General features: G+C 40.3%; 1 protein-coding gene and 1 pseudogene across 1 annotated transcript; both read right to left on the reverse strand.

The window, feature by feature from the left end:
- Positions 1-93: 93 nt before the first annotated feature.
- LOC128582906 (ubiquitin-conjugating enzyme E2 E3-like) lies at positions 94-1,001 on the reverse strand. The gene has a single exon (XM_053586736.1). The coding sequence runs from the start codon at positions 841-843 to the stop codon at positions 388-390; it is 456 nt and encodes a 151-aa protein (XP_053442711.1). The 5' UTR covers positions 844-1,001; the 3' UTR covers positions 94-387.
- An 18,638-nt stretch (positions 1,002-19,639) lies between these two features.
- Positions 19,640-20,866, reverse strand: LOC128589129 (S-methyl-5'-thioadenosine phosphorylase-like; annotated as a pseudogene).
- Positions 20,867-21,806: the final 940 nt, after the last annotated feature.

A 21,806-nucleotide genomic window follows, 5' to 3' on the forward strand; every position in this document is an offset into this window, starting at 1 on the left:
ACTTGCAAGTAGGTGTTTTAAACATAACTAATCTACAGCTACAAAGTTCTACTCTTAAGAGCATTTACCTTTTTGGGGAGTCTCCCAGGCTCCAAAGGATAAAAGCAGAGAGTAGAATCAGTATAACATATACACAGAAGTCCGTATTGTAAAGGCTATAAAGATTTGCAGCACATTGAGAAGATGCCTCTGCTCCTTCACACTGCATACAAATAATATGAATTATGTTGCATATCTCTTGGTCCACTGTCTGGCTATCCTGTCGTGTTCTGCTCTGTTGGTCAAATACTGAGTGGCTATGCTTCCAACCGGAGGATCCGCAGGGTTGCAGTCTGTCAAAAGAGAACAAATAGACAGCAAAACCTTTGAAATAGTCAAAGCAGGACTCTAGTTGTCCTTAAGGATGTCCAGACAGATGACTCCCTGACTGTTGATGTTGCAGTGATAGATTCTGGTACGGAAAGTAACCTTTGGTGGCTTAAATGGATAATCCGACGAAAATGTGATATCCAGAGAAAACACACCACCTTCATATACAGAACCTGGTGGACCAAGAATAGTCGATCTCCATTCATAAATGTTATCTCCTTTAGGCCCAGCACTGCAGTTAGGAGGAGGATCAAGAGTTATTTCAGCTAGCTCCTTCTGAATTCTTTTAGCACTAGTGGATAGCTTAGCAGTGTTTTTGCTAGAGAGTTTGGTGTTTTTCTTCTGTTGGGTGGCAGAAGGCTTTCTTTGTTCTTGTTCTTCAGGCTCTGGAGCGGCTGGGTCTCGCTGGTCCGCATCCGAACTGCCACTGCTGGTGCTGGGGCTCTCATCAGACCTTTGCCTATCACTTGACATCTTGGTGCAGTTACCTCTTGGAAAAAAGCTGCTCTAGTTGTTTCCACGGCCAGCAGTTAAGATTCATCCGGCCAAGACCGAGCTGCCACCCTGAGAAAAGCAAAATCCAAACTGCACCTTCTGCAAAGCTCCCAATGCCACCAAGGTTCCTCGCTCAATTTTTACATCAAGGACCGACATTTTGTCCAAAATAACGAGGAAAAAAAAAAAACCCAGAGGAAAAACAAAGCCCCCAAGAAGTACAACACATTTACGCGCCCGCGGAGGTGAGCCGCGGCCGGCGGCCACGCAGCTCCGCGGCCCTTTGTGGGGAGGGCGGCGCCGGGCGCCAAGTGATGCGAGCAGCGTGGCCGGCCCCGCCGCGGCTTGCGGGCGCCCAGCGCGAACTGCTATTTTTTATAACATTAGAAAATTTTAATTTCTTGCAAGGATGTTTCTTATATGAAGTGTGGTTTTGAAAACTCATGGTGAGAAAGATACTAGATTTGTAGGAAAGATCAGGGAACTCAGAAACAGAAAAACACCCATGTTGTAAGCCTTTAGTAAAGTTAATAAATATGGCATTTCAAATCAATGAATAAAAGACGATTCAATGAATATTAAAAGTATTGATGTGAGAAAAATGGCCCCTGCCATCATAAAAACAAATGCCAATGGGTTAAAAGACCTAAATGTGAAAACCAGAACCACATGTATCAAAAGATAATTTAAGTCATGTTTAATGCTTTAGAGAGAAACAAAAAGCAAAATTACATCAAAATTTTAAATGTCTCAGAAGTTAGACAACACAATAAAAGTTAAAGGGAGAAAGATTAGGCTCAGCGCCTGTTGCATGTGGTTTCAGTGCCGGCCACATACACTGAGGCTGGTGGGTTTGAGGTCCGCCCGGGCCAGCTAAACAACAATGAACAACTGCAACAAAAAAAATAGCCAGGTGCTGTGGCGGGCGCCTGTAGTCCCAGCTACTTGGGAGGCTGAGGCAAGAGAATCACTTGAGCTCAAGAGTTTGAGGTTGCTGTGAGCTGTGACAGCACAGCACTCTACCCAGGGTAACATAGTGAAACAAACAAACAAAAAAAGGGAGAAAGATTAGAAGGAAATATTTATGAGTTGAATAACAGGAAACAAAATTAGCAAATATAAAGAATGCCTACCAGTCAATAAGGAGGAGATAACCACTGCAAGGGGGGAAAGGCCCTCTTTAGTTCTGTGGACAGACCAAGAGTTGAAGTGGAGAAATGCAAACATTTTATTTTACGTTAGCATTTTCACACATACACAGAGGCATTTGTATGTAAGAAATGAAGACCCACAGAAGCAGGTAGGCCTAAAAGCTTATATTTCTTTTCTTTTTTTTTTTTTTTTGTAGAGACAGAGTCTCACTGTACCGCCCTCGGGTAGAGTGCCGTGGCGTCACACGGCTCACAGCAACCTCTAACTCTTGGGCTTACGCGATTCTCTTGCCTCAGCCTCCGGAGCAGCTGGGACTACAGGCGCCCGCCACAACGCCCGGCTATTTTTTTGTTGCAGTTTGGCCGGGGCTGGGTTTGAACCCACCACCCTCGGCATATGGGGCTGGCGCCCTACTCACTGAGCCACAGGCGCCGCCCCAAAAAGCTTATATTTCATTTAAGAAAAAATGTTAAGTTGTGGAGATGTGACAAGACAAAGGACAAAGAATTTTGATTAGAGGTGGTAAATTATAGGAAAGTGCTTAGAAAAACATATAGGGGAAGAGCCAGTGGATGGTAAGGGTTATTTTAGGAGGTTTGTTTGTACAGATTCATCTTGGCATCGACCCTGTGTCTCCAGTTACAATGATGTTCTCTTCATGGTAATGTGAGGGAGGGCACCTTTCTCGAGGGGAAGGTGCTTATAGGTAGAAAGGTGGGGAGAGGGCAGTGCCCGTGGCTCAGTGAGTAGGGCACCAGCCCCATATACCGAGGGTGGCCGGTTTGAACCCGGCCCCGGCCAAACTTCAACAAAAAAGTAGCTGGGTGTTGTGGCGGGCGCCTGTAGTCCCAGCTACTTGGGAGGCTGAGGCAAGAGAATCACCTAAGCCCAGGAGTTGAGGTTGCTGTGAGCTGTGACGCCACAGCACTCTATCGAGGGCAATAAAATGAAACTCTGTCTCTACAAAAAAAACAAAAAACAAAGAAGGGGGAGGTCAGAGAGGCCTTCCCGCGTCTGCTTTTTCTCAGTCGCTTTCAGCTTAAAATAATCAATATGCCAAAGTGGCATATTTGGGGGTAGCAACCGATTATTCATAGAAGAGGAAACATGTATAAAATAATGGTGAACCTCACTAGTAGTCAGGGAAATGAAAATTAAAATAGATAATTTAACCAGACTGGGACGTTTTGAGAATAGCTAAGGGCAAGTGGGTATTTCACACTGCTGCCAAGAGCATTTAAAGTGCCCCAGCCGTTTTGCAGGGAAATGTTTGGCTGTGATTTGGCACATTCAGTCTTCGGGTTAAAAATGACAGTTTGAGTATACATCTTACCCTGTACTGCTTTTTGAAACTCTTAATGACAGGAGAGGTTTTTTTTTTTTTTTTTTAATGTGGCACAAGCTCATAGGAACAAGAATGATAAAGGAACAAGAACATTTTTGGACCCTGAAAAGATGGTGGATGGATGAAAACTGATTTGACAAACCCAAGAAAGCTGAAAACTGGGCCTGGAATTAAGAAAGCTGAGAGGCAATCTTATAGCATAACCCCTGTAAAAGGCTTAGAAATTGATGGTAAAGGTGACTCTGGGAGTTAGGGTGAAAGTCTTTTTGATTCAAACTCTGTTGGTAATTTAGCCCTCCCAAGTCCTTTCTAACTATTAAGTAATCTTATCTGACCCATTTCAGGAAAAATTGGAGACTAATTTAGATTTACCATGAAATAAAGCAATGGGGGTAGTTTCATGGCCCTTTTCCAAAGCCCTGGGAGGGGCCTGATAGGTGTTCAAATTGACTTTTGTTTAATTTGCAAAAGTAAGTTACCATTATTATTCACTACAATTACATAATTTAACCTCACTCCCAAAAGGTATCAACTTTTGATTCCTTTAATTTCAAATCTTTTGGTATAATTGTCTGTTTTTATACTGCTATTTTTTTTAATGTGCAGTGAAAGTTTATATACTGAATGTTAAGATGCCCCTGACGCACACCCAGTTTCATCAACATGAAAAAGTCTCTCCTAGATCCTTTTGATCTGCTCCAATACTAATGGTTTTGCTAGATTTCTATGGTTTGAGGAACTTTCTCAGTGATGTCTTGGGAATTCCTTTGTCTTGCTTTGTGTTGAAACCATGTGCCATCCACGAATGGATTAATAAATTGTGGTATATGTATAGCATGGAATATTATGCAGCCTTAAAGAAAGATGGAGACTTTACCTCTTTTATGTTTACATGGATGGAGCTGGAACATATTCTTCTTAGTAAAGTATCTCAAGAATGGAAGAAAAAGTACCCAATGTACTCAGCCTACTATGAAACTAATTTAGGGCTTTCACATGAAAGCTATAACACAGTTACAACCTAAGAATAGGGGGAAGGGGGAAGGGGAGGCGAGGTGGGTAGAGGGAGGGGGATTGGTGGGACTACACCTGCGGTGCATCTTACAAGGGTATATGTGAAACTTGGTAAATTGGAATGTAAGTGTCTTGGCACAGTAACTGAGAGAAAGCCAGGAAGGCTATGTTAACCAGTGTGATGAAAGTGTGTCAAACGGTCTGTGAAGCTGGTGTATGATGCCTCATGATCATATCAATGTACACAGCTTTGATTTAATTAAAAGAAAAAAAAAGAAACCATGTGCCGTAAGTCATAGTTCTTCACCTTTTAAGTGGTTTACTTTCTTATTTCACCTGAAAGCAACCACAGTAGTACATGAATGTGTTTTTATTCTACCCTCACATTTGACCGATAGTTTGGCTGGGTATAAAATTAGAATTCAAAGTTGGAAGGAATCAGTTTTTTAAAAAGTATTCCTCATTTGTCTTCTAGAACCCAGGGAAAACTTTAAAGACTCCCATCATTCTTGTCTTTTGACCTGCTCCGTTTTTGACCTGGGCTGGCTCATCTCTGCTTGAGCAACCTAGTCCCCTACTCCCAGGAGATCATCATATTCATGTCCAGCTTAGTGTGGACACCCAATCGACATAGCACACTACAGCCCAGAACTTCTGGCCTAACGTGGTCCTCCCGTCTCAGCCTCCTGGTAGCAGGGACTACAAGTTTGTCAGATAGCTCCAGCATTCTTACCTTTTATATGTGGTCTAACCACAACTCTCCCCCAGATAAAAACTTGCTGGGTCTATTCTTTTTTTTTTTATTCCATTGCTTATTTTTTGTTTTTATTTCTTTGCTTTTGTTTTTGTTGTTGAGACAGAGTCCCACCCTATGCCCTGAGCAGAGTCCAATAGTTTACTGTAACCTCAGACTCAGGCTATGGGCATCCTGCTGCCTCAGCCTCTGGAAGTTGCTGTGATTACAGGCTCCTGGCTGGGTTTTTCCATTTTTTTAGGAGTCCGGGTCTCACTCTCTCTCAGGCAAGTCTCGAACTCCTGAGGTCAAGCAAGTCTCCCTCCTCAGCCTCCCACAGTGCTGGGATTATAGGAGTGAGCCACCCTTTATGACTTGTAGAGTGGTGTGGAACTTTCTTCATTTGATAAGCAGTCCTTTCAGTCTAAAAGTTAATATTCTGTACTTTCATAAATGCTTTTGAATCATTTCACTGATAGATTGTTCCCTTTGTTTTCTCTTATTTTTTAGAATACTTACTATTTGAATCATGGGAATCCTGGACCCATGCTCTAATTTTCTTATTATCTTTCTGCTATTTTCTATTCATTTTGTTCTTTTTTATTTTTCTTTTTTTGAGACAGAGTCTTGCTATGTCTCCCTTGGTTGAGTGCTGTGGCATCACAGCTCACAGCAACCTCAAACTCCTGGGCTCCAGTGATTCTCTTGCCTCAGCCTCCTAAGTAGCTGCGATGACAGGTGCTGGCCACACTGCCCGGCTATTTTTAGGGACGAGGTCTCGCTCTGGCTCAGGCTGGTCTCAAACCTGTGAGTTCAGGCAATCCACTAGCCTAGGCCTCTGAAGTGCTGGGATTACAGGCATGGGGGCATTGTAATTTTTAATTTCTTGCCACTCTCTCCTACAGAATTTTTAAGTCCTCCACTGATACATTTAAATACATACATCAAAAGGCATATTAAGAAGAGATTTACATACCTGAAGACTATCCGAATGATGTAATGAGTGATAAATACATAAAAAAAAAATAGGAAAATAAAAAGATTATTGCCTTCATGAAAAACTGAAAGATTTTAAGAAAGGAAAGGTTGTCAACAAATAACTATACAGGGATATTGGGGAAATGGGAAGTGTGCATCTGTGGTGGGGTGAGAGAGAATAGATTGAAAACTAGTTAAATACATATTTCCATAGTGGAAGATCAATGGATAATGGCAAACTAAAAAAAAGAAAAGAAAATTAAGAAATAGCAGTATAAAAACAGACAATTACACCAGAAGATTTGAAAGTTAAAGGAATGAAAGTTGATGCTTTTGGGGAGCAAGGAATTAAGAATGTGAGTATAGTAAACAATAGTGGTTTTTAAAGATCCAGTCTGAAATTTCTTCTTTTTTTTTTTTTTTTTTTTTTGTAGAGACAGAGTCTCACTTTATGGCCCTTGGTAGAGTGTGTGGCCTCACACAGCTCACAGCAACCTGTGGGAGCCACAGGCGCTGCCCCAGTCTGAAATTTCTTATGAAAATTTCTCCTCCAACTCCTGGGCTCAAGCGATTCTCTTGCCTCAGCCTCCCGAGTAGCTGGGACTACAGGCGCCCGCCACAACGCCCGGCTATTTTTTGGTTGCAGTTTGGCCAGGGCCGGGCTTGAACCCGCCACCCTCGGTATATGGGGCCAGCGCCTGTAGTTCCCACAAGAAATGAAAGACGGGGTTGGCAGGTCTGACACAGCTGATGACTGCAGCCAGCACCAAAACTCAAAGTCAGCTTTATTTTGTTTATTTATTTATTTTTGAGATAGAGTCTCACTTTGTCGCCCTGGGTAGAGTGCTGTGGAGTCATAGCTTATAGGAACCTCAAACTCTTGGGCTCAAGTGATACTCTTGCCTCAGCCTCCTGAGTAACTGGGACTGCAGGCGCCAAAACATTTAGCTATTATTTTCCCGAGACGAGGTCTTGCTCTGGCTCAGACTGGTCTGGAACTCGTGAGCACTCGCAGTCCACCTGCCTCAGCCTCCCAAGTGCTAGGTGTGAGCCACCACACCAACAATCAACTTTATTTTATAGTATCTGGCAGAGTTGTTTATGGGGAAGTAGCATAGACAAAAGACATATTTTTTGTCTTACGATTGGAAAATGTAAATAACTTTATCAAAAACAAATCATCCTGTTAACGGTTTCTACTTAATTTTGTTAACATATGTTAAAAGGTAAAAAAAGAAAGATCACAAGGATTTCTGAATAGTTCCTAGAGATTAACTAGACAAAGAGCTACGTGACTTCTGGCAGAGGGAGCATGAAGAAAGGAATATGGTTGTTTTGGAAAAGGAGGAGAAACAGTTGGGGGGTCATTCTCTGAAGGTTCCCCAGACTGTGGGGCCCCTGCTGCCTCATAGCCCTTCTCTACACATTTTGTTTCACTTGCATTATTTGCTTATCACAATAGGGTAACATAAAGAAGATGCTATTAATATCTTGCCTCTACCCACCCTTTTATAGACACTGGGAACAGATAAATGAACCAGGATTAAGATCCAGGCAGTCTGGCGTCAGAGTCCACGCTCGTACCCACTATACACTCCTTATAAGCAGAGAAGGCTTTAATTTGGAGGCATAATCTTGAGTCCCAGAGAGAGATTTTTCAAGATAATTCTATAAATTAGTTTCTAATTTTGATTTGACTTCTTAACTAGGAAAAATGCGCTAATTGTTATTATATGACTTTTTGCAGTGATATTGGAAAATGTGGGGCAGATAGAGTTACAAATCTGTCATTCCAGCCCCCTAGAGAGTATTTTATGAGTGTAGTCTTATACAATCATAGATGGAGGCCACGATAAGATGGTTCTCCTGATCTGTTGTCCTTGGCTATTTTTTTCTCACCTTACCACTTCCAGTTTCCATTTCAATTTCCCTTGCCTTCCCTTCTCTCCCCTCCCCTCCCCTTTCCTCTCCTTCCCTTCCCTTCCCTTCTTCAGACAAGAGTCTCACTCTGTCACTGGGGCTAGAGTGCCATGGCATCAGCCTAGCTCATAGCAAATTCAAATTCCTGGGCTCAAGCCATCATCCTGCCTCAGCTTCCCAAGCAACTGGGGCTACAGGCACCCACCACCATGCCTGGCTAATTTTTATACTTTTGGTAGAGATGAAGTCTTGCTTTTGCTCAGGCTGGTCTGTATCTCCTAACCTCAAGTGATCCTCCTGTCTTAGCCTCCTAGAGTGCTAGGATTACAGGCATGAGTCATTGCTTCCAGCCACTTCAATTTCTTTTATTTTTAAAATTTTTCTTTATTTCAAATTAATATGAGGGTACAAATATTTAGATTACATTGTTCTCATTTCCAAGGTAAAGTTCAAGTTGTAGTTGAGCCCAGGGGATGTGGTGAACACCCTTACTTTGTGCACATTAGGTGAGATCCGGCCAATCGCCTACCCCTCCCTCCTTGTCTCTCCCTCCTCTCCCCGCCCTCTTGAGTTTTATCATCCGTGTGGGTGTATATTGTTTATATATTGGTTTCATATTAGTATTAAGTACTTCAATTTCTTGACTGATGATCCTGTGATAGTTGGTAACAAGATTCTGTGTTATCAGGAAAAGATTAAACTATGATTAATAAAGTTCTTAGGAAAACAAGAAGTCTATAAAACAAGCCAGAATAAGTTGCCCACCACATGGCCAAAGCCAGTTTTGAAGATTAAAGGAAGGATAATGGAGCTATCCAGAAAACCACTACCCAGAATGCTGTACTTCTCAAGGTAGCCATGTAGCTGAACTTCTATTGCATCAATTAGGGGGCTTCCCAGCACTGCACAGGAGTCCATTCACCATTATTGAATAAAATCCTGCTGCTCCTGACACTGGAGCATGCTACACCACACTAGACTTGCTTGCAATTGTGTGAAGCATAGGCTATGTGCAATGGTTCATGCCTGTAATCCCAGCACTCTGGATGGCCAGGGCGGTGAATGACTTGAGCTCAGGAGTTTGAGACCAGCCCGAGCAAGAGCAAGACTTTGTCTCTACTAAAAATAGAAAAGTTGGCTGGGCATTATGGTGGGTACCTGTAGTCCCAGTTACTGGGGAGGCTGATGCAGGAGGATCACTTGAGCCCAGGAGCTTGCGGTTGCTATGAGTTACCAGGCTACTCTAACCTGGGCAAGGAAGTGAGACTGTCTCAAACAAACAAACACACAAACATGTGAAAGAGATCATCAAGGTTGATTTTTGTTGTTGTTGCAATTGTCATTGTTGTTTTTTAGCAGGTCCAGGCTGGGATGGAGCCTGCCAGCCTCCGTGGATGTAGCTGGCACCCTACCCACTGAGATTCAGGTGCCACTGGCAGGTTTATTTTTGCCATTCACATATTGTTCAGCAAATGAATGCCAGTCTTTCTCAGATAATCCTAAGGCCTCCCAAAAGTGAATTATAAGTATGCCATCAACTTCAAAATTTATGTTAGACCATCCCAGACCTGCCCTCCAACTTAAAAAAATGAAACAATCTAGAGGTATTTATAAATAGGAAAACAAACTGATATTTTAATTTCTTTATATATCAAATCTCGGTCTTGAAAGGTGTATATACAAACTGGAATAAAAGTTGAACAGGGGGATTTTGTTCCATTTCCCTGATCTTTGACAAAAGAGTTTTAACTGTAGAATCGTACAGTAATTTGAGGATCTATTTAATGGCCATTTTTTCTCACTTTTCACTTTTAAGATTAAGATTTCAAGGCAGGCCATGTTACAGTAAAATCTTATCTATAAGATGACCCAAAGGGCTATGGTCTGGAACAGACGACTGAGCCCCCATGGTTGGGCTGCAACCAGACGGGGACTGTAACCCCTGTGCACAGCCAGATGGGGAACCTACCCCCTGAATAAAAGTAGAAAGGATCTCTGTCAATCTGAAGTGATGGTGAGAACTCCAAGGAGTGGCAGGGAGGCATGTCCTGGTCTCACTGGGACAGGCGAGTCAGCAGGGCCCTAGAGGAGTCTCTACTCACTCTGCCACCCAGCCATGGTCCCTTCGTGGTCACCAAAGTATGTTGCCAGACCAAGGAATCTGCCCACCTGTCACCCAAGCCAGTCAACAGACAAGTGGAGAAGGATCAACAATTTCATTTTTATTTACAGAAAAGCTAGTAATTCTGGAGAAAAATGGAAACATCTTTTTTATAGAACTGTTCTATCTTTTTATTTCTTTTTAAAAATGTTTTTATAGTATTAGTAATGTTATTAATCATTATAGTATATATTAAATAAATTCCTCCTTATAAGTTACAAAGTTACACAATATTTTTATCTTAATTATATTTTCGAAGTATTTTTACTTTAAATTAAATTTATAAGTAGTTAACATTTACCAAGTGCATAAAGTGCCCTATATTTTTAACTAGTACTATGAAGTCCAGTTTTATAATTTATCTATGACAGTAGGTCTTAGAAAGAAATAATTTCTAAATGTCAACATGTAAACTTATTGAACTTTGTTAAAACTTGATTAGCGATGACTTACATGAAATAGGCTTCAAGTTAACAGTGGCAAGTCACACTTGTTCAGGATGGTCTTGATCTCCTGAGTTCAAGAAATCCTCTCACCTTGGCCTCCCAGAGTGCTGGGATTATAGGTATTAGTCATTGTGGCTGGCCAATTTTTAATCTGGAGTTTTGCTACTATTGAGTTTTATGAGTTCCTTACTTATTTTGGAGATTAACCCCTTATTGTTTATGTGACATGCAAACATTTTCTCCTGTTCCCTTGGTTGCATTTTCATCTTGTAGATTGTTTCCTTTGCTGTGCAGAAACTTTTAGTTGAATGTAGTCCCACTTGTTCATTCTTCCTTTTTTTGCCTGTGCTTTTAGTATCATATCCAAAAAAATTATTCCCAAGACCAATGTTGTGGAGTTTTCCCTTAGGAACGTTATGGCTTCAGTCCTTACATTTGCATCTTTAAAGCAGTTTGAGTTGAGCATTGTGTATGCTGTAAGATAAGGATACTATTTAAAATTTTTGCATGTAGATACCCACTTTTCCCAATACCATTGGTTGAAGAGACTATTCTTTTTCCATTGCGTACTATTGGAGCCTTTGACAAAGACTAATTGACCATATATTCCTGGGTTTATTTCTTGGCTATTTATTCTTTTCCATGATATATGCATCTGTTTTAATGCCTGTACAATACTTTAAAAAAAAAAACAAAAAACTAGAGCTTTATAATATAATTTGAAAACAATTTTGTCCTTCTTGCTTAAGATTGCTTTAACAACTTGGGTTTTATATGAATTTTAGGATTGTTTTTCTATGTCTATGAAAAATGCCATTGGAATTTTGATAGAATTGGCAGTGCCTGACATTGCATCTGTAAATCACTTAGAGGAGGTATAAACTTTCTTACAATATTCATGGTTATTATCCATGAATTCTGAATATCTTTCATTTATTTGTGTCTGCTTCAGTTCCTTTTATCAATGTTTTTTAATTTGCAGTTTATTGATTTTTCACCTTCTTTGTTAAGTTTATTCCTAAGTATTTTATTTTTTCAATGTTATTCTATAAGTGATCACTTTATTTCTCTTTTGCACAGTTTGCTAATATGTAGAACTGCAACTGATTTTTGTATATTGATTTTGTATCTTGCAACCTTCATAAATTTGCTTATTAGTTTTAACAATTTTGGTGGAGTCTTTCGTGTTATCTCTATAACATGTCACCTGCAAACAGAGACAATTTTAGTTTCTCCTTTCCTTTTATTAAATAAATTCCTTTTATTTCTTTTTCTTGCTCTGTCTAGACTTTAAGTTACTCCTCTTCCAGTTCCCCTCTCTTCATTTTTTTTTTTTAGAAGAATTTCAGAGGGATGGACATTAATTCTTAAATATTTGGTAGAAATCACTAGTGAAACAGTCTGGCTGGAAAGTCTATGATCAAAGTGCTGACACATCTGGTGTCTGATGAGGTCCTGTTTCCCGGCTCATGTGAGCTTCCTGCTATAACCTCACAGGGTAAAAGACATGAAAGAGCTCTCCGTGTAGAAGGGCACTAATCCTATTCTAGAGGGCTCCATCCTCATGACCTAATCACTTCCCGAAGTCTTCACTTCCCAATAGCATCACAGCGGGGATTAGGTTTCAGCATCAGAACTTTGGAAGGTGAGGAGAGAGAGCAAGATGGTGGCCGAGTAACAGCTTCCTTGCATCTGGGCACTGTGAGTCTGGGGAGATAGTACTCCAGGCATCTCTGGCTGGTGGGATCTGCCTATAATCATCCCTGTGAGGATACAGGGAGACAGCGAGGGACTTCTGGACCCCAGGAGGAGGACTAAAACAGTGGAAAAATGGCAAGTGGTCGCGTGTGTTCAATAAGTCTAAACCCGCCAGCAACAGTGAGTGCAGTAGCAGCGAGACTGCAAACCGGAAAGGCCTTACCTGTGAACTGTTTTGGTGTCTTTGGACTTGGCACTCAGTTGAACTGCCTTGGGGAGAGCCTGAGTGGGAGTGCAGAGAACTTTGGCCATTGTCTAGGGCCCCAGTCTGAGCCTCTGAGCCAGACAGAGCTGATAGTGTTTGGCTCTGGGCCACAGGGAGCCATTGTGAGTGATCTGCCCTGGCAAGCTCTGCCCTCAGGGTCGCAGAGCAAGAATCGGGTGGGAGCTGGTAACCTAGTGACTGAGTAGCCTAAGGGTGGGGTCTGAGCCGCCTTACAGCCCTAACCCTCAGGGGCAGAGTGAGACTGGTTTTGGCACACTGGGTAAGTGGATACCCACTTAAGCAGTGATTCCAGCGACAAGCACTTTCCTGGGAAAGCTTCTGCTCAGCAAGCTTACAAGTTCAAAGTGCCTTTTAAGAGGGCTGAAGAGAGATTTAGGGTGTCTACCTGCTGGGGTTTGAGAAATCAGCAGCCTCCAGTCATATCGGCACTGTGATTAACATCTCATACCCCAGAAGACCATGTGTTGCCCAGACAATATTCAACAACATATACATACTGCTTTATTTTTGGTTGTGTGTTTTTTTTTTTTTTGGTTGTTTTTTTTAGTTTATTTTGATGTTGATGTTGTTTTGGTTTTTAATTTCAACCTTTCTGTACAGAGTTTTCTTCTCTCTCAATTTTTCTAGTTTAATTATAATTTCCCATTGCTGCCTTTTTCAATAACTAGAACTTCATTTTTTGCTAGTGTTTCTACTGCTATTATTTGGTTTTTCACCCAATTTTATCCCGTAAAGTTTTCTGTTTGCTTGTTTTGGTTTGATTTATAGCATTTTTGTCTTTCCTCTCTACTTGGTGTGGTGGGGTACTGTGTCTGATGAGGTTAGCAAAGAGCTGCTGACCTCAAGGGAACCACCCCACCAAAGAAGATGGGTTTTTTTTAAGGTTGTGTCAAAGTACCCTACTGTACACCTATATTGATCTGTCTCCCTCTTTCTGTGCTTCTCTTCTTTTTGTCAATATTCCTTTTACCCACCCCCTCTCCTTTCCCTATTTTTTTTTCTTTTCGCTCATTCCTCCTTTCTTTCATTCCTTTCTTGCTCTTCCACCTTCTCATTCTTCTGGTCCTGTACCAAAAGGACTCATCAAAACCTTAGTCCACAGGCATGAGAACTTCAAGAGTAAGAGGAAGTGAAAGGAAAATTAGGGCAAGGAAACAGATAAAAGAAATCACTCATGAGGAAGAATCAGCAGAAAACTCCAGGCAACATGAAGAACCAGTCCAGAACAACCCCTCCAAGGGACCACAAGGTAGCTACTGCAGAGGATTCCACCTATAAAGAAATGTTAGAAATGACAGAAAGGGACTTCAGTATACACATGATGAAAACAATGAAAGAAATGATGGAAACAATGAAGGAAACTGCCAATAAAGTGGAAAATAACCAAAAGGAAATCCAAAAACAGAATCAAATCAGAGATGAACGATATGAAGAATATAAAAAGGATATAGCAGAGCTGAAGGAAATGAAACAGTCAATCAGGGAACTTAAAGATGCAATGGAAAGTATCAGCAACAGGTTAGACCATGCAGAAGAAAGAATTTCAGAGGTAGAAGACAAAGTTCTTGAGATAACTCAGATAGTAAAAGAGGCAGAAAAGAAGAGAGAGAAAGCAGAACGTTCACTGTCAGAATTATGGGACTTTATGAAGCGTTCCCCATATGAGTTATAGGAATCCAGAAGGGGAAGAAGAATGCCCCAGAGGAATGGAAGCCATACTAGAGAATATTATAAAAGAAAATTTCCCAAATATCACCAAAGATTCTGACACTCTGCTTTCAGAGGGATATCGGACCCCAGGTCGCCTTAACTCTAACCAAGCTTCTCCAAGACACATTGTGATGAACCTGTCCAAAGTCAAGACAAAAGAAAAGATTCTGCAAGCTGCCAGGAGTAAGCGCCAGTTGACCTACAGGGGCAAATCCATCAGAGTGACCACAGACTTCTCTAATGAAACTTTCCAAGCAAGAAGACAATGGTCATCTACCTTTAATCTACTTAAACAGAACAATTTTCAGCCCAGAATTCTGTACCCTGCTAAGCTAAGCTTTAAAATTTAACGGAGAAATCAAATCATTTACAGATATACAAACATTGAGGAAATTCGCCACAACAAGACCAGCTCTACAGGAAATACTTCAACCTGTTCTACACACTGACCATCACAATGGATCAGCAGCAAAGTGAGAACTCAGAAATTAAAGGACAGAACCTAACCTCCACACTGATGCAAAAGATAAAACTAAGTAATGGACTCTCACAAAATAAGATGAATAGAATACTACCACACTTATCAATTATCTCAATAAACGTTAATGGCTTGAATTCCCCACTGAAGAGACATAGATTGGCTGACTGGGTTAAAAAACACAAGCCATCCATTTGCTGTCTGCAAGAAACACACCTGGCTTCAAAAGACAAATTAAAACTCCGAGTCAAGGGTTGGAAGACAATTTTTTCAGGCAAATGGAAATCAGAAGAAAAGAGGAGTTGCAATCTTATTTTCAGATACATGTGGATTTAAAGCAACTAAAGTCAAAAAAGACAAAGATGGTCACTTTATATTGGTCAAGGGAAAAATACAACAAGAAGATGTTTCGATTCTAAATATTTATGCACCCAATTTAAATGCTCCCAGATTCTTGAAACAGTCCTTACTCAGTCTGAGCAATAAGATATCTGATAATACCATAATAACAGGGGACTTTAACACTTCTTTTACAGAGCTGGACAGATCCTCTAAACAGAAATTAAACAAAGATATAAGAGATTTAAATGAAACCCTAGAACAACTGTGCTTTATAGATGCATATAGAACACTCCATCCCAAAGATAAAGAAAATACATTCTTCTCATCACCCCATGGAACATTCTCCAAAACTGATCATATCCTGGGACACAAAACAAATATCAACAGAATCAAAAGAATTGAAATTTTACCTTGTATCTTCTCAGACCATAAGGCACTAAAGGTGGAACTCAACTCTAACAAAAACACTCGACCCCACACAAAAGCATGGAAATTAAACAATCTTCTGTTGAATAACAGATGGGTGCAGGAAGAAATAAAACAGGAAATCATTAACTTCCTTGAGCATAACAACAATGAAGACACAAGCTACCAAAACCTGTGGGATACTGCAAAAGCAGTTTTGAGAGGAAAATTCATCGCTTAGATGCCTACATTCAAAAAACAGAAAGAGAGCACTTCAACAATCTCACAAGAGATCTTATGGAATTGGAAAAAGAAGAAAAATCTAAGCCTAAACTCAGTAGAAGAAAAGAAATATCCAAAATCAAATCAGAGATCAATTAAATGGAAAACTAAAGAATCATTCAGAAAATTAATGAAACAAGGAGTTGGTTTTTTGAAAAAATAAATAGATAACCATTGGCAAGACTAACGAGGAATAGAAAAGTAAAATCTCTAGTAACCTCAATCAGAAATGATAAAGGGGAAATAACAACTGATCCCACAGAGATACAAGAGATCATCTCTGAATACTACCAGAAACTCTATGCCCAGAAATTTGACAATGTGAAGGAAATGGATCAATATTTGTAATCACACCCTCTCGCTAGACTTAGCCAGGAAGAAATAGAGCTCCTGAACAGACCAATTTCAAGCACTGAGATCAAAGAAACAATAAAAAATCTTCCAACCAAAAAATGCCCTGGTCCAGATGGCTTCACTCCAGAATTCTATCAAACCTTCAAGGAAGAGCTTATTCCTGTACTGCAGAAATTATTCCAAAAAATTGAGGAAGAAGGAATCTTCCCCAACACATTCTATGAAGCAAACATCACCCTGATACCAAAACCAGGAAAAGACCCAAACAAAAAGGAGAATTTCAGACCAATCTCACTCATGAATATAGATGCAAAAATTCTCAACAAAATCCTAGCCAATAGATTACAGCTTATCATCAAAAAAGTCATTCATCATGATCAAGTAGGCTTCATCCCAGGGATGCAAGGCTGGTTTAACATACGCAAGTCCATAAACGTTATCCACCATATTAACAGAGGCAAAAATAAAGATCATATTATCTTCTCAATAGATGCAGAAAAAGCATTTGATAAAATCCAGCATCCTTTTCTAATTAGAACACTGAAGAGTATAGGCATAGGTGGCACATTTCTAAAACTGATTGAAGCTATCTATGACAAACCCACAGCCAATATTTTACTGAATGGAGTAAAACTGAAGGCTTTTCCTCTTAGAACTGGAACCAGACAAGGTTGTCCTCTGTCACCTTTACTATTCAACATAGTGCTGGAAGTTCTAGCCAATACAATTAATTAGGCAAGACAAGGAAATAAAGGGAATCCAAATGGGAGCAGAGGAGGTCAAACTCTCCCTCTTTGCTGATGACATGATCTTATACTTAGAGAACACCAAAGACTCAACCACAAGACTCCTAGAAGTCATCAAAAAATACAGTAATGTTTCAGGATATAAAATCAATGTCCACAAGTCAATAGCCTTTGTATGTGCCAATAACAGTCAAAATGTGAAGCTAATTAAGGACACAACTCCCTTCACCATAGTTTCAAAGAAAATGAAATACCTAGGAATATACCTAACAAAGGAGGTGAAGGACCTCTATAAAGAAAATTATGAAATCCTCAGAAAGGAAATAGCAGAGGATATTAACAAATGGAAGAACATACCATGCTCATGGATGCGAAGAATCAACATTGTTAAAATGTCTATACTTCCCAAAGCAATCTACCTATTCAATGCCATTCCTATTAAAATACCAACATCATACTTTCAAGATTTGGAAAAAATGATTCTGCGTTTTGTATGGAACCAGAAATAACCCCATATAGCTAAGGCAGTTCTTAGTAATAAAAATAAAGCTGGGGGCATCAGCATACCAGATTTTTGTCTGTACTACAAAGCCATAGTGCTCAAGACAGCATGGTACTGGCACAAAAATAGACATAGACACTTGGAATCGAATAGAAAACCAAGAAATGAAACTAACATCTTACAACCACCTAATCTTCAATAAACCAAACAAGAACATACCTTGGGGGAAAGACTCCCTATTCAATAAATGGTGCTGGGAGAACTGGATGTCTACATGTAAAAGACTGAAACTGGACCCACACCTTTCCCCACTGACAAAAATTGATTCAAGATGGATAAAGGACTTAAATTTAAGGCATGAAACAATAAAAATCCTCCAAGAAAGCATAAGAAAAACACTGGAAGATATTGGCCTGGGGAAAGACTTCATGAAGAAGACTGCCATGGCAATTGCAACAACAAAAATAAACAAATGGCACTTCATTAAACTGAAAAGTTTCTGTACAGCTAAGGAGACAACAACCAAAGCAAAGAGACAACATACACAATGGGAAAGGATATTTGCATATTTTCAATCAGACAAAAGCTTGATAACTATGATCCATAGAGAACTCAAATTAATCCACATGAAAAAAGCCAACAATCCCATATATCAATGGGCAAGAGACATGAATAGAACTTTCTCTAAAGATGAGAGACGAATGGCTAACAAACATGAAAAAATGTTCATCATCTCTATATATTAGAGAAATGCAAATCAAAACAACCCTGAGATATCATCTAACCCCAGTGAGAATGTCCCACATCACAAAATCTCAAAACTGCAGATGCTGGCGTGGATGTGGAGAGAAGGGAACACTTTTACACTGCTGGTGGGACTGCAAACTAGTACAACCTTTCTGGAAGGAAGTATGGAGAAACCTCAAAGCACTCAAGCTAGACCTCCCATTTGATCCTGCAATCCCATTACTGGGCATCTACCCAGAAGGAAAGAAATCCTTTTATCATAAGGACACTTGTACTAGACTGTTTATTGCTGCTCAATTTACAATCGCCAAAATGTGGAAACAGCCTAAATGCCCACCAACCCAAGAATGGATTAACAAGCTGTGGTATATGTATACCATGGAATACTATTCAGCTATTAAAAAAAATGGAGACTTTACATCCTTTGTATTTACCTGGATGGAAGTGGAAGACATTATTCCTAGTAAAGCATCACAAGAATGGATAAGCATGAATCCTATGTACTCAATTTTGATATGAGGACAACTAATGACAATTAAGGTTATTGGGGAGGGAGGAAAAGCAGAAAGAGGAATGGGGGGGTGGGGCCTTGGTGTGTGTCACACTTTATGGGGGCAAGACATGATTGCAAGAGGGACTTTGCCTAACAATTGCAGTCAGTCTAACCTGGCTTATTGTACCCTCAATGAATTCCCAACAATAAAAGTACTTTGAGTGAAAAAAAAAAAAAAAAAAAAAAAGAATTTTGGAAGGAGACAAACATTCAGTCTACAGTGTAGCTTTCTTGATTTTCCCATTTTTCTCACAGGCATCCAGAGCCAAAAGCTCAGTTACTCCAAGTTTTTTCTATTTAAAATGCCATCATCTTCATGATGTCTCTCAAAATTGACCCTTTTCTTCACCCTATCTTCCATTTGTTCCCGAGTTCTGTCATCTCACAGGAGTTACTACAGCCTTTGTGGCTCTTCTCCCAGCCTTTTATCTTGGGCACTACCATTTGAACAATTTCCCTAAAACACCAGTTTTAACAGATACTTTCCAGCTCAATATCCTTTACCACTTATATACATATTTACTAATGTTAAAAACTAATGTTCAAGGAAATTTGTCATTAGAGGTTGAGAAGTTAAGGAGACTTTTTCCTTTTACTGCTGCATTCTAAGTTCTTAGGAAAACAATGAAATTTATAAATAAACTTTTATTGTTGCAAATTTAATAGAAGAATGGTATCTTCTTGGAGTTTTTTTTTTTTTCTAAAATGTAAAAATTTTCCCCACATTTATTGGTCATTTGCTTTTCTTCTGTATTCTGAAGCCATTCAGGTCCTTTAGAAGTGTCTCATACACACAACATGTTGTCTTTCTTACCATAGGCAAGGGCATGAAAGCTGCTTGTCTTTACCATGTTTTTTAAGGTAAGCAAAAATTTCCAAAGCAACTGGAGTTAGAAAACCTTCTTGTGGGCAGCCATGCTATTTTAATGTCTTGGTAATAAAACAGAAAACTGGGCCATATTCTTCAGATTATGGAGGGTTTCTGACCATTCCATGTACCCTATCTGAGGAATGGTGGTGAGAAGTAAACTTTTGGCTTTATCGACATTTCTTTCAGGGTCTTTAAGACCTGGTCCACGGAAACTGCTTCCTCCTGCTCCTTCCAGCAATCATAATCTGTTGCTATGGCGATACTTGCATAGCAGATTCCAGCCTCCTTGGCAAGAACCACTTCTGGAATTGTGGTCATGTTGATGACATCTGCCCCCCCCCCCCAGCCCCCCTAGGTGCGGAACACAAGGCTTTTTGCCCGGGAGCTAAAATAAGGTACTTCAATTGTCACCATTGTCCCCTTTGAGTGACACCGGAGTCTAAGCTTCTTAGCAGCCTCGATGAGGACCTCTCTCGTTTTGGGGCAAAATGGCTCAGCCATGGGAATGTGGCACACTCCTCTGGTACATGAATAACTTCCATTATAGAAGGTCTGAGGCCTCATGGTGGTCCTGTCGATGAACTGATCGATAATGACTATATCACCAGGCTGAATCACCTCCCTCAAGGAGCCACAAGCTATGGTTACTATGACGTGTGAACATCCTTCTTCCTTCAAAGCCCAGATGTTTGCCTGGTAGTTTGTCGGTGTCGCAGCGCCGCCGACCAGCAGAGACGAGGACACCAAAGAAGAGTCAAAGGTAACTTTTATGCAGCAAGCTCAAAGGACAGAACAGGAACGGGAATGGGAACTAGGAACCTCTCTGCACGGAACCGTTGTGCAGCCTTATATACCTTTCCTAAGCCAATCAGAGTAGAGTACACGTGTTCGGGAAATGCACATGTTACAGTCCAAAGCGGGAGCAGGCATACAGCACGAGCGCAGCATGCACCTACACAGGCCAATCAGGAGGACTTCCTCAAAGTTGTTTACCAGTTAGGTTCAGAGTGACTTCCTCTCATCGCCAATGCTGGCTCTCATCCTGGGGCATGTCCGGATCAGCCCCGACAGTAGTTGATTTTTGAAGGCACGATGGTGTGCCTTGCAAGCAGAACACAATCAACATTTTTAATCTTCCCCAAATCAAGGCATCAGATGGCTTGCCAAATGGAGTATCCACGTATTTTTCAGTTCTTTCTTCTAAAATTTCTGGATCATCCAGGCCTGTTCCACTAATTATTCTAATCTTCACTGTGAAGGTGGCAGTGCTTGAGGCCATGTCTGAGCTGGGGAGACTGCAGTGGACGAGTGGCAGGGCCAAGGGGACTGAGCCGGCAAAGAGCAGCAGCAGGGAAGACCATGGAAAACACCATGGAATGTACACCATGGAATATTATGCGGCCTTAAAGAAAGATGGAGACTTTACCTCTCTCATGTTTACATGGATGGAGCTGGAATATATTCTTCTTAGTAAAGTATCTCAAGAATGGAAGAAAAAGTATCCAATGTACTCAGCCCTACTGTGAAACTAATCTATGGCTTTCACATGAAAGATATAACCCAGTTATAACCCAAGAATAGGGGGAAGGGGGAAAGGAGGGGAGGATGAGCAGAGGGAGGGTGATTGGTGGGATTACACCTGTGGTGCATCTTACTGTGAAACAGTAAATGTAGAATGTAAATGTCTTAACACAATAACTAAGAAAATGCCAGGAAGGCTATGTTAACCAGTGTGATGAAAATGTGTCAAACGGTCTATAAAACCAGTGTATGGTGCCCCATGATCGCATTAATTTACACAGCTATGATTTAATAAAAAAAAAAGAAATTTAATTATTTGTAACATAATTTTGTTCATATAGTTGGTATGCTTAGATATAATTATAAAGCTACTTGGCAGTAAAATAATTGATGAAAAAATATGTTTTAAAAAATCTGTTTTGTGGGCAGTGCTTGTGGCTCACAGGAGTAAGGCGCTGGCCCCATATGCTGGAGGTGGTGGATTCAAACGCAGCCCTGGCCAAAAACTGCAAAAAAAAAAAAAAAAAAAATACGTTTTGTGCTTAATATATACATTTTCTATAACCAATTTCAATTCTTATTTAAAAGTTAACAAGATACATAGCACTAAATTATATTCTGTGGGAATAAATGAATATACAAATAAAACATAATTTGTAATGTGTTCCTACATATTATCAAGCCAAAGAAAGATTCTG

Source organism: Nycticebus coucang, chromosome 1 (assembly GCF_027406575.1).
Source record: "Nycticebus coucang isolate mNycCou1 chromosome 1, mNycCou1.pri, whole genome shotgun sequence".
NCBI lineage: Eukaryota > Metazoa > Chordata > Mammalia > Primates > Lorisidae > Nycticebus > Nycticebus coucang.

What these genes read in the sequence shown, in the direction of transcription:
- LOC128582906 (XM_053586736.1), bottom strand. Translation starts at nt 843, where the DNA reads ATGTCAAGTGATAGGCAAAGGTCTGATGAGAGCCCCAGCACCAGCAGT.